At 43.0% G+C, this 14009-nt stretch overlaps 1 protein-coding gene across 4 annotated transcripts in view; it reads right to left on the bottom strand.

Annotated features, from left to right (window-relative positions):
* Positions 1 to 10894: 10894 nt before the first annotated feature.
* Positions 10895 to 14009, bottom strand: part of DENND1A (DENN domain containing 1A) — a 754510-nt gene continuing 751395 nt past the window's right edge. For all 4 annotated transcript variants that reach the window (XM_073639759.1, XM_073639756.1, XM_073639757.1 and 1 more), the window contains one exon: positions 10895 to 13660. In XM_073639759.1, the coding sequence (XP_073495860.1) occupies positions 12449 to 13660 (1212 nt within the window). In that variant the 3' untranslated portion in view covers positions 10895 to 12448. The remainder of the gene's footprint in view (positions 13661 to 14009) is intronic.

The raw sequence follows: 14009 nt of genomic DNA on the forward strand, positions 1-14009 counted from the left end.
ATAGTGCAGACTCTCAGCTATAATTTGAGGGTTTTCACATCCTAACTGGAGTGAGGGTTTAGGAATCACAGCTCTTTAATCTATAGCTGCCTCTTTTTAATGGGACCAAAAGTAATTGGACAATTATCTCAAAAGCCCTTTAATGGGCTGCATGGGCTTTTCCCTCATTAATCCATCATCAATTAAGCAGGTAAAAGGTCTGGCTTTGATTCCAGATGTGGCTGTGAACCCACAACATGCAGTCAAAGGAGCTCTCAATGGTAGAGAAACAGACCATCAGTCGGTTGAAAAAAAGAAGAAATTCATCAAGAAGAGAGAAGAAATGTTAGGAGTAGCCAAATCAAGTTTGGTACATTCTGAAAAAAAAAATAAGCACATTGGACGTCCACTGAAGACAACAGTGGTGGATGATCGCAGAATCCTTTCCATGGTGAAGAAAAATCCCTTCACAACATCCACCGAAGTGAAGAGCACTCTCCAGGAAATAAGTGTTTCAGTATCTACGGAAGTCTACCATAAAGAGAAGACTTCTGAGAACAAATACAGAGGGTTCACCATAAGGTGCAAATCAGTAATCAGCCTTGAAAATAGAAAGGCCAGGTTAGACTTTGCCAAAAAACATCTAACTAAGCCGCCCAGTTCTGGAAAAGCAAAACTAAGATCAACCAGTACCAGAATGATGGGAGGAAGAAAGTATGGAGAAGGTTCATGATCCAAAGCACAGGACATCCTCTGTAACACATGGTGGAGGCGGTGTGATGGCGCGGGCACGCATGGCTTCCAATGGCACCGAGTCACTAGTGGTTACTGATGATATGTCTGAAGACAGAAGCAGCCGGATGAATTTTGAAGTGTACAGGGCGATACTTACTGCTCGGATTCAATCAAATGCGGCAAGGTTGGACGGTGCTTCACAGGACAGATGGACAATGACCCAAAACATCCTGCGAAAGCAAAGAAGGGGAATATTGTGCAATGGCCGAATTATGACCAGATCCCAACCCCAGAGAGCAGCATTCACAAGCTTAAGACAAAACTTAAGGCAGAAAGACCCACAAACAAGCAACAACTGAAGTCACTGCAGTAAAGGTGGCATTCAGTGATATCCATGGCTAGAAGACTTCAGGCCGTCATTGCCTGCAAAGGATTCTCTACAAAGTATTAAAACTGAACATTTTGTTTATGGTAAAGTTGATTTGTCTAATTACTTTTAAGCCCCTGAAATGAGGAGGCTTTGCAGAAAAATAGTTGCAATTCCTAAATGTTTCACAGGATACTTTTGTCCAACCCCTTAAATGAAACGTGAAAGTCTACACTTCAATTACATCTTAGTTGTTTCATTTTACATCCGAAATAGCGGCCTGCAGAGCTGTAATCACCATTCTGTCACTGTCCAAATGTTTCTGGACCTAACTTTAGCTCTGTACCAGGAAAATGAAGTTGCTATTATGATTAATTATTATAGCACCATTTATTCCATGGCGCTTTACATGTGCAAAGGGGTATACTTATTAAAAAACAAGTACAATAAAACAAGTACAATAATCTGAAACAATACAAGTCACCGACGGGTACAGGAGGAGAGAGGACCCTGCTCGCGAGGGCTCACAGTCTACAAGGGATGGGTGAGGATACAGTAGGTGAGGGTAGAGCTGGTCGTGCAGTGGTATGGTGGAGCGGTGGTTACAGCAGGTCGTAGGCTTGTCGGAAGATGTAGGTCTTCAGGTTCCTTTTGAAGGTTTCCACGGTAGGTGAGAGTCTGATGTGTTGGGGTAGAGAGTTCCAGAGTAGGGTGGATGCACGAGAGAAATCTTGTATGCGATTGTGGGAAGAGGAGATAAGAGGGAAGGAGAGAAGGAGATCTTGTGAGGATCGGAGATATAAGGAGGAGACATGTTGTGGATGGCTTTGTATGCCGTGGTTAGGGTTTTGAACTGGAGTCTCTGGGCAATGGGGAGCCAGTGAAGAGATTGACAGAGGGCAGAGGCTGGGAAATTGCGGGGGGACAGGTGGATTAGTCGGGCAGCAGAGTTTAGGATAGATTGGAGGGGTGCGAGAGTGTTGGACGGGAGGCCACAGAGCAGGAGGTTGCAGTAGTCGAGGCGGGAGATGATGAGGGCATGCACTAGGGTTTTTGCAGATTCTTGATTAAGGAATGTACAGATACGGGAGATATTTTGAGTTGGAGTCGGCAGGAAGTGGAAAGAGATTGGATATGTGGTTTGAAGGAGAGATCAGAGCCCAGGGTTACCCCAAGGCAGCGAGTCTGCAGGACTGGGGAGAGTGAGCAGCTTTTTACTTTAATGGATAAGTCTGTTGGGGGGTTGAGTGAGATGGGGGAAAGATGATGAATGTTTTATCCATGTTAAGAAATCTAGCAGAGAAGAAAGATGAAATAGCGGACAGACATTGTGGGATTCTGGTTAGTAAAGGAGGAGATATCAGGTCCAGAAAGATAGATCTGTGCCTCATCAGCATAGAGGTGATACTGAAAGCCATGAGACTCTATGAGCTGTCCCAGGCCGAAGGTGTAGAGAGAGAAAAATGGGGGTCCTAGAACTGAACCTTGGGATGCCAAGAGATGAGAGAATCTGTATTAAGAGGGAATGGTCCACTGTGTCAAAAGCAGAAGACAGGTCCAGGAGGAGAAGGACAGAGTAGTGTCGCTTGCATTTGGGTGTTAGTATGTCATTGGTGACTTTAGTCAGAGCAGTTTCAGTGGAGTGATGCGATCGGAAGCCAGATTGCAAGTGGTTCAAGAGGAATCAGGAGGAGAGGTGGGAGGATAGTTCAAGATGGACATGTTGTTCAAGTAGTTTTGAGGCATAGGTGAGAAGTGATATGGGGCAATCGCTACACACAGAGGATAAGTCAAGGGAGGGCTTTTTGAGGATGGGTGTGATCAAGGCATGTTTGAAGCATGAGGGGAAGACACAAGTTATTAGTGACAGGTTGAAGAGGTGGGTAAGGGATGGGATGAAGACTAGGTGAGGTTTGGGATGAAGTGGGACGGGATCGGCTCGAGAGCACAGGTGGTGAAATGTGATCTGTAGAGTAAAGAGGAAAGTTGATCTTTTGTAATGCTGGAGAAGCTGGTTTTGGAGGAGGGCTAAGTAGTTATGAGGAGAAGCTGTGGGGGCTGTAGGGCAAAGCTTTCTCTGATATTATTGATCTTCTCCTTGAAGTATGAGGCAAAGTCTTCAGCTGAGATGAGATGAGAGGGAGGAGGTGCTGGAGGACGGAAAAGAGAATTTAAAGTGTTGAATAGCTGTTTAGGGTTATGAGACAGGGAGGATATGAGAGATAAGAAGTAGGTTTGTTTTGCTGCAGTGAGTGTGGACTTGAAAGTGGTGAAGGACTGTTTGAATGCGATGAAGTGCTCATTGGGAGTGGGATCTTTTCCATCTCCGTCCAGCAACCCCAGAAGCCCGCCTCAGTTGGTCAGGCTGGTGTGCCACAGTTGCCTGTTGATTATTCGAGCGTTGGTATGTGTGAGGGGGGCGACCTATTCGAGAGCTGCAGGTGTCGTGGTGTTATACAAATGAGGCAGCAGCATCTGCATTGTGTAAGAAACTTATGTCTGTAAGAGGGAGTGGGACTCAAATAACTTAATTTACACTCACTTTCTAAGATCCTTTTTCTCACTCTTCTACAGATACTATAAAAAAGAAACCTATAAAGAATGGAGGATCTATTAAGACAAGAAATAATACACAGATTTACTTGAATCACATGAACCAATATGGTGGACAGTAGCCACATTAATGACACAAGGAGGCAGGATGGTAGCTGGCTGTAGATTTTTATTTTCCTGTAAGTTTCACAAGTTCATTTTCACGGCTTTGTAAAGTGCACACTAATTCACCGAGCTTCAAGAAGAAAACAAAAAAAAACCTGTGATTCTTTTTTATTTTAATTTTTTTTTTTGTACTTTTGTGTTTTACACACCAGATAAAAAGGTATAAATGATAGAAAAATACTTATTTTTGTGAGACAGCGAACACGCTCATCACTGAAATGTGCATGCACGACTGTGAAAAAAAAGGAGGAAAAACAAAAGAAAATGCATGTTTAACCCGTTCACAGCCTGGCAAAAAAAAAACAAAGACAAGTTTATCTTGTCTTTGCCCACAGCAAAATAAAAGATATATCTTTAAAAACAAAACACTATGATAGGTTTAGAAATGTACGGTAAGCCTCATGCAGAATATGTAGCCTCCGAGGAATTGCTGTTATGAGGGTAGCAACAAATGTACAGGCGATTAAAGTGGACTTGTAACCTCCATTACCCCAACCTATATCGATGAAGCCGAGAAAACGCAAAAATGGATAGAAACAAGTTACACTAATGGCAACATACTGACGAGTTTAATCTCCTGTCACTTTCAGCTGCCACTTTTCAATATTACTATTTACATACACATTCGGATGGAAGAGCAGCTGCCAAGGCTTTGCCGGTGTCACTTATATTTTGGACGGAAACAATAAAATGATCGGCCATATTAACAGAATGTTCTATCTAAAGGGAACCTGTCACTCGATTCATGCCGCCCAACTATTTGAAGATCAGACGAAAGACCATTGGGAGAGACATGACTAATTCGGCACCACTCTTGGCCGACTAGTCCCTGTCTCCGCTCTAGATGACCGCCAGGTGTCTCCCGTGTGTGTGCTTAGCAAGAGACCGGTCAATGAATTCCTCCTCTAGCGGCATTGGGAAAAGCTGGCAGGGGACAGCGTTGGAGTAGTCCAGTCTCCAGCTATGGTCATACTTACGGATGTGTGGACTTGTGGAAGTTCCAGTTCTGGTACCCGACACAAACTTTATTCCAACGTTTGGTTCGGGTACCAGAACTGTACTCGAACTTGAACCAAAACCTGAACCCCATTGAAAACAATGGGGACCCAAACTTTTGAGCTGGAAAATTCTCTCTCTCCCACCATCCTCCGGAACTCCGAACATTGCAATGGTCTTCTGAAAGAAGTCCATGTTCAGCTTTTACCACCAGACACTAACTGTCCAGTACAAATCCCGAACTTTTAAGTTCGGGTTCACTCATCTCTACTCATACTATATTTTTTTTCAGAAACGTTCTGGTGGTTCAGAGAAAGACATACCTGGCAGGAATCATGGAGGGAGACTCTGATTCAATCTGCCTGTGGTTTCCTTTAAATGAAGCAGTAGTGGAAGCCTGAAGCTGTCGGCAGAGCCACAGACATCAATGTTGCCACATGAAATCCGCAGGTTTAGGAGACTTTGCTCTTAGTTTGAACAGAACTTGATGGAAGAGGGAACGGCTTATGACATGTTCATCTTCAAGGGAGATTGAGATGCATTTACAATTCTTGTGCATGTGTATGGTGGAGGGGTAGAGTGAATTATCTAGGTGTTTGGGCACTTTTAGGACAATCTTTAGCCTCCTGCTTCCCGGGAGCTGTAGTTTTGAAGCAGCGGGAGAATCACCGGTTGGAGACTATTGCATTAGATCATAAGAACCCTGGAATCGTGTGACAGAGGAAACAAAGAACTGAGAATTGGAAAGGTTGTTAAGGGGTGCGGTTTGACCTAATTTTTCTATCGATAATTATTTGAGCACCTTAACAGTGGCCAAAAGTAGCAATAACCCTCCCACCCCCCGGGCAACTTTATTACCTTCCATCCCGAATAATCGGACAGGTCCACTTTAATGCTTTGCTACGAGAAAAAGTTAAAAAACAGCAACAATACAAGAGAGGCGTTAAAGTGAGCAGAAAACGGACTTCCAGAAAGCAACACATCTTTTTCATAAAACACTGGCGACCTGATAAGCACTTTCCATCGTAAAGTAGTAGTGCAGTAATAATTACACAGTGCATCCATCTGATCGTGTTTTATCTAACACGCAGGATATACAATTTATAATTCCAGTCTCACCCAGCCGGAAAACACAATAGTTTACTATCTTGAATATTTCAATGCCACTCATTATATTACAAAACACTTGATAATCATACATGTCAAGCAAAAAAAAAAACAAACAAACCCATAAAGTTAAGAGTTGTAGTAACATTACTTGACCAGCAGGCGGGGTGGTGCATTTGCTGGGATCCCGATTCAGCAGCAGCCGCCTCTGCACCTATCGGGGGTCACTTATATTGCACTGCTCAAGCCCCTCACTCCCAAAAGACAGTAATCAGAGACAGGAGCAAGAGGCAGAGGGGTATAATACATTGAACATGTAACATACAAAGACTGTAACCTATCACACCGGAAAGCTACAACGTAACGAAGGACAGACGCTCATTCTGGCAGTCAAAATTTAAGGTACACAATGAAAAGGGACAAAAGTGCAGACCATTGGGTCATTATGTATGTAATCATGGCCTCTAGCATCCTGGGGTGCAGATGTTTTTGGTCAATCAGGTGAAGCACCATACAGTGAAATGATAAAGGATCCCCTTGTCCGTCGTTATATAGACAGCCAAGTCTGGTGGAAATGACATATATGTCCTCCAAGAAATAGATAAGGCAGCGACCTGCAGCAGCTATATACATGTGCGCTTAAAGGAGAGCGATCATTAGAAAATTACCTATTGCTAGATCAGATTTTTGTGTTCAATGCCTTTTTTCCCCTATATCGTAATCTTTATTAAAAATAAAAAATCCTGCAATTCTCACACCGGCCACTGGGGCTTTTTTTAGACTCTAACTTCCTGTTGTTTCAGGAAACAATACATGTACATTACCAGAATGGTCAGATCCATCCCGACGCTATCTTTTGTATTGAGCGTGCGCAAAGGAGGGGGAGCAGTGTCAGCCGTGACATCACCTATTGTGATTGGTGGATTCTGTGTTATCAGCTGACTATAGAGGGATTTTGGGTCCAGTGGGCGGTCCTTGTCAGTGATTGACAGCTCTCTCTGTATGCACACCGAAGACCACCCACTGGACCCAGAAAGAGCTGAGGATTAAATGCTTAATACACAGGTTACACTAAATCTCGATCTACTCTGCTTCCCCTGTTTTATAACATGGGGCCTGAAGAATGGACTCCATTTTTCCTGATGACAGGTTCACTTTAATGAATCTGGAGCCTCGCACTTCATCCCGACCCTTCATCAAGACCGATGTGATGATTGTCTACGAGTCTAAATAAACCCTCAGTAACAAATGTGAAAATATGAAGATTACTAATTTTGTATTTTAATAAAGACTGAAAAAAATGCTATAAATAAAAAATAAATTGCCAATTTTTTTTTTTTTTTTTACAAGTAACACAAAAACCCAATTTAAACAATAGGTTATTTTCTTTATTTTAAAGGGGTTGTCCATTTTTTTTTTTAAAGACATGGATGCATATATTCACCTTCTGGCTGCCCTATGGATCCATCACAGGCCGCTCCGGAGATCTGTAAAACGCTGTGAATGGCTGCAGCAGTCAGCTGTTATTGGATGTTTCTCTTCTACTCACCTGACCGCTGCAGCCAATTGCAGAAGTCAGTACTCCTGCTAACATACGTATGATGCAGACCTCCAGAGGGGCCGCTGCTGGATCACCAGGGATGATGGAAGGTGAGAATATCACGAGTACAAGCATCAAGATATTAAGTCAAGAGAATCTTGTGCCATCCAGTTTCGTGCCTATGGTATCAGATAACGGCTGGGTGGCCATCGGATGGCATCCGTCAAGGCATCTATCGGACATATATGCTTTTTTTAATGTTGATCATGCAGCACCATACATCTGGGGATGTGTCGGGTTTAGAGACCAGCTAAGGAAGGACATATAGCAGCGAGGTCCAGTGTATTCCCACAAGTAAGGCTGAGCTCATCCAGTATATGCAATATGCTCAGTGTCACACGTTCCGGAATTTGGAAACAATCTGACGGATTTCGCTACAATCTCTGCTGCACTCGGATTTTATAATACTCTGTGCGTTGCAAAAGGGAAAATCCGTACTGTAAATCTACAAAGACAATTACTTTTTTTGCAGTGTATGGATGAGATTTGTTCAAAGGAATCTGTCAGCACAAAATGACTGTTCAAGCCAAGCACAGACGCTGGGTGCACCCGTGTCATGGATGAACAGTTCAGTGCACCCTCCCATCTATCTACCTCCTCCTCTTTCTCGATTAACAGCTCCATCTTTACAGTAGCCAGAGACAGGGCAGAAATAGGACTTTGTTCACACATTATGTTTTTGCGGCACGTTTTTGCGCAGTAATTGACGGTACCAGCGAAATAAATGAAACTTCTGAAATCTCATAAATCTCATGCACAAGCTGCTTATTTTTTTCCTGGCAGATTTGAATCGGTTTCAAATCTACGGTACATCAATTTTTTCAGCATTTTGGCACCTTTTTTCATCCATTTAAATAAGGAAGAAGGAGGTGGGAAGGTGCTCTGAACTGTTTGGCCACACTATGCGTGCACCGCGTGGCTGTGCTTGGTTTGAACAGTCATTTTGTGCTGACAGACTCTATGTAAAGGAAACCAGTTTTTTTCCATCCCATCTGAGAGCAGCATGATGTAGGGGCAGAGACCCTGATTCCAGCGATGTGTCACTTACTGGGCTGCTGGCTGCAGTTTTGATACTGTTTGATCTGTTGCAGATGTACTAAGTACTAAGAATGCTGAGCTGTGTATAACCCCGCCCTCACCACTGATTGGCTGCTTTCTATGTATAACCCCGCCCTCACCACTGATTGGTAGCTTTCTATGTATAACCCCGCCCTCACCACTGATTGGCAGCTTTCTGTGTATAACCCCGCCCTCACCACTGATTGGCAGCTTTCTGTGTATAACCCCGCCCTCACCACTGATTGGCTGCTTTCTGTGTATAACCCCGCCCTCACCACTGATTGGTAGCTTTCTGTGTATAACCCCGCCTTCATCACTGATTGGCTGCTTTCTGTGTATAACCCCGCCCTCACCACTGATTGGCAGCTTTCTGTGTATAACCCCGCCCACACCACTGATTGGCAGCTTTCTGTGTATAACCCCGCCCACACCACTGATTGGCAGCTTTCTGTGTATAACCCCGCCTACACCACTGATTGGCAGCTTTCTGTGTATAACTTCGCCCCCACACCACTGATTGGCTGCTTTCTGTGTACACTGTGCATATGCAGAAAGCTGCCAATCAGTGGTGGGGGTGGGGTTATACACAGAAAGTTGCCAATCAGTGGTGTGGGCGGGGTTATACACAGAAAGCAGCCAATCAGTGGTGGGGGCGGGGTTATACACAGAAAGCAGCCAATCAGTGGTGGGGGCGGGGTTATACAGAGCTCATGAATGTGGAGGACTACAAGGCAGCAGGTTTACTAGTCCTCTAGTTATAATCTCCTGCTGACTGATTATCACTGTGATTTTATCAAAACTACAGCAAGCAGCCCAGTAAGTGACACATCGCTGGAATCAGGGTCTCTGCCCCTACATCATGCTGCTCTCGGATTAGGTGGCAAAAACCTATCAATTTCAATTCCAATCACTTTGCTGGATGGAAATATGTAGTGCATTTACTAAATGTGAACATACGGTATACACTGTATCATCTGTGCACACATCTAATATGCCCACAAATGTCTATTAGTCAGATGTATGGGGAAAAAAAAGTCCTTTTGTCATAAAGTACATATGGTGGTTAGACGTCAATACTGAAAGTAATGCCAAATGGTAAGTAAAGTGTGAACTCAGCTTAAGAAGGCCCGATCCTCTCTGAAGACCAAGATTGTTCAGGTAAGACCATACATGTTCTCTTAGGGAGTATATAGTGTTTTTCTGTGGTCGAACTATAGGAGGTTGTGACATACAGCCCTGAAACTAGAGTCATATTTCTCCCTAATTAGCAGGAGTCGTTCCAGCGGCTATGTCAGTAATCTGTGGCCGCGGGATGGCAGCCCTGTGAACCGCCTCCTACCTGATGTCATCCACAGCTTCTTCTTCTGATTAGCCAGCCTGGTGTGATGTCATCATTGCGTGACGCATATGTGACGTCGAGACAGGGCAACTAATCAAAAGAAGAGCAGCAGATGCCGGCAGGTAGGAGACGGTTCCCAGTTTACCAAATCTATTCGCACCATCTCAATTACGTAACTACATGGAGTAATGTGGCTTACATGACCTGAAGACTAACCTGACTTGAAGACAAAGGAGTTCATCTTCCAGGAATCAAAATTGATGGTTCCTAAAATCAAAGTCACTGGATTCACACTGCACAATCCCAATTAGATGGAATAATATATTAGTCTTGTACTTTACCAGTCTTCTTATCAGTCCGTCAACTGCCCTTTGGAAATTTCTGGATTTTCAAGAAAAAAAATGATCTACACAAAATGTCTACATGACATCACGACCATTACGCCGCTGTCAATTTCGGCAGGATTACATGCTGTAAATGTCCCTGTAAAGCTCCGAAAAGCAAAAAAAGAAAAGAAATGTAACGCTATACGACAGAGTGAAAGGGGAAAAATAACTATGCTTCTATCTACTAAAGTCCAACGACTTAGAACATTTCAGCCCAGGAATAAGGCAGCTGAAAAATAACCAAAAAAATAGAAAAAATTCCCTGTTACTCCTTACTGCAACCAATGAGACAATACTGAAAACGTCCAGAAATGTAAAAATTACTTTTCAGTGAAATTTAAAAAAAAAAAACTAAAGATTTTTGGTAATCATCATAAAATATCTTTCTCGTAGCTTTCATTGGAGGAGACACGAATCAGGGGTTATTATTTTGCCATCTGGAGGCTGACACTAAGATTACATTTTAGAAAGAAAAGATGACTACTCCCCACCAGGCTACACATGAGCAGCTGACACCTAGTTACTGCAAAAACAGTGGGAAGCTCAAAATCAAACCCTCTCACGGGAAGTACCAAAAATCTTCATTTCTTGGTCACTTCGTTGGGGGACACAAGAACTATGGGATGTCGTAAAGTTGTCCCCGGGGTGGGAAAGCTAATACCAGTACTGCAGAAGGAAGAATAGCAATCCCTCAGGTTACTACCCGAGCAACTAGTACCCCTCTGCTAAGACTTGCATCCCTGGACACAAAGGTAAGAGAAAAGGTTAGTTCCTAAACTGCCAAATCAAGGCTAAGGCAAGTCTGCTACTTAGACCTCTGTCTGCCTCCGAATGACACTAATCTAAACTGAATAACTAGCTAACTGGCTGTCGGCTGCCAAGGTGTAGGCTTGTCGGGAGAAATCATCTTTTTTATTTTCTAAGATGGATTTTAAGTTTCAACCCCAGGTGGCAGCATATTAACTTATGGTTCCTGTGTCCCCCAATAAAGCGACCGAGAAGAAAAAAACAAACAAAGCATAAACATACAACGAACTGTAGTCATACAGAGGTGACATGCAAAGGGTCACTACTTTCCTGATTTTGTGACAACTGACTGCATACATTTAGTCTGATAAGTGATGAGTTTGAGAAAAAAATTATTTTAAAAAATCACCCCATTATAGGAATCTACTCTACCTAGTGCATCATATATTGTGTAGTGAGTGACCGGTGCTATACGTACCCAACAACATACAGAACAGTAATATATCTTGTGTGTATATTGACACTTAAATGACTTAAATTCACTTTTATATGGCTCAGCTAAAAGGATAACGTCACCTAAACATGGTCTGTTGATCTTACAAGCGGAGAATATCGAGGAGTACGTGTAGACGATATAGTGTACAAGCTACACTAGAAACTAGTACATTCGTGTTCTAGATACTGTCATTTTTGGTGACCCCAAAAAAAAAACATCAATTAGTGGGACATGGTACATAAAACGTCTAATTCCACTTTATATTGACTGATGTGTCGAGGACGTAGAGCAGCGACTACTATAATATCTTGTTCTGGCGTTGTGTACTAAGTCACAGAAACCGCTAATGACGAGTGCATGTATTCTGCTACATAGCTATTCAATTTTTGATACTTAGTGGCTGTAAAATCTTTTCTACAAAACTGTGTATTTTACCACAACGATCACATTTGCTATCACAATGATCAAATTTTGCTATAGAAGACTAAAAACTGTGCTGCTTCATAAATTGCAGCACATGGTAATAACGTGTGCTAACACATCATATAGCACTTCCCGGGGACTCGGTGGGGAGTTAACTAGAAAAGCAAAGTGTCAATTTATAGTCCTTGACAGACCTCATACTGTGATGCCTGTTCTGTATCAGAAGCTTTTTTTTTTTATTCTATGATAAAGCGCTGGATTCAGTAGTTCTACATCAAGAAAAATTCCAACCGGAAAGTAGTCAAGCAGACGACAAGCAAGAATTGGGAGTCACTCAAACCTAAAGAGTATGATGAGTCAATTGTGATTAAAGCCTTTAATTCCAAAATGAAATCCGTGAGCAAATATTTGATCTCAAGATCTCTCCGTATGAGATGAGAACGTTCTTCAACACCTGGACAACTCGCTCCTTGACCAAAACCTAAAAATTTGAATCCTACTCAAAAGTTTCCCATCGTTTTCGGAGCTGCTCTACTTTTCCCGGAGTTGGAGTTACTGCTTCTTTTGTTTTGGTGAGGAGCTCATCAAAAGGGTCCTTGGATTGACCTGGTCTAGAAGGGAGAAGGACAGGGTCGGAAATCTTTGAAGGTCTAGGAGGGATGGCTGGATACTCCCTGGGTTTGTTGTCTTGAGGTTTGGCGGAAGGCCGAGTCATAGGTAAAGTTCTATGGCCAGATGGGCCGGTCAAGACTGGTGGAATGTTTTGCCGCGTTTCGGAGTTTGTTTGACCTTGTTGTATTAGTGTATTGACTGAAGGACCAGAAGGAACGTGGCTTAGAAGACTACTTCCTGACAAGGCTGGAGTTGGGCGTCTCTGACTGTGATAGAAAAGAGACCTTGAGAAAAGAGAGTTAGAGACAACTGGTGGAGTAAATGGTCTCGCCGTAATACCTATCACGGAGACGGCATGGTCCTGCGGCATTGCTTGAATAAATGGATTAAGTGGTGAATGTATAAATGCAGGTTGTGGGGTGGGAAATCCTAATTGTTGAGGGAAAGCGGCAGGAGTAAAATCACTTTGTAGAGAGGTAAAACATGGAGTGCTGGAGTAATGTGGTGCTTCAGAGCTCTGAAGACCACTACCTAGAGGAGGCATGGTGTCGCTATGACCCTGACCCACTATTAATGGATCTAAAAGACTAAGAATATCATCATTTACAGAGATCTCAGTAGAAACTTTAACAGGCTGTAACAAATCCATAGAACTAGAATCAGAAACTTGTCTGTGTCCATCCGATACTGAGTGTCCTTGTAGACTTTGCAAAGGAAAGCTGATGTTCTCGCCGAGCTGAAGTTTACAGCACTCGGCTGCTGTCGAAACGTTTTGCTGCTTAGAAGCTCTTGGTGCTGGTGGTGGAGGAACGATACCCAGCTCTGGCGTTTTCCTGCCATGTGGTCTTGGGATAGTGATATTTCCGTGGCTGCTGCTCAATGTTCCCTCTCTATCTCCAGACACAGATGTAATTTCCTTCTGTGGAGTACTTGTGTCACTACCGGGAAGGGAAGCCTGTTTCTCCGGTGAAATCTGCAGATATTTGTCAGGTATTGCCATGTCATCTTGCCCCATGCTCCACAGTTTATTGTATGGGTGGTTGTGTTTCATTGGTGGAACCAAGCGATTTCTCTCTGGTACGTTGAGATCCATTCTCTGTCAAACAAAATTAGATTAAAATTGGTTTATAGATATTTTTTTGGGTAGACAAAATGTTTTTCACCAATCCCTCTTGGTTTTCATTATCTATGCTAACTGCCATTATTTATTTTCAAGGCTAAAAAAATTGTCTTGGTCATGTAATGGATGTATGGTAGAATTCCTATGCACCACTTCTACTATTCCGTGCTTAGCTTAGGGCAACTCTCAACTAAACTCTTGACCCATGTAGAAAAATGCAAAGCACCGGAATTATTCCTCAGAAGTATCATTTTATTGATCACGTCACCTTGCCTGATATACAGTACAGACCAAAAGTTTGGACACACCTTCTCATTTAAAGATT

Source organism: Phyllobates terribilis, unplaced genomic scaffold, assembly GCF_046119375.1.
Source record: "Phyllobates terribilis strain yellow unplaced genomic scaffold, ASM4611937v1 Scaffold_7__3_contigs__length_470593459, whole genome shotgun sequence".
NCBI classification, from domain to species: Eukaryota; Metazoa; Chordata; class Amphibia; order Anura; family Dendrobatidae; genus Phyllobates; species Phyllobates terribilis.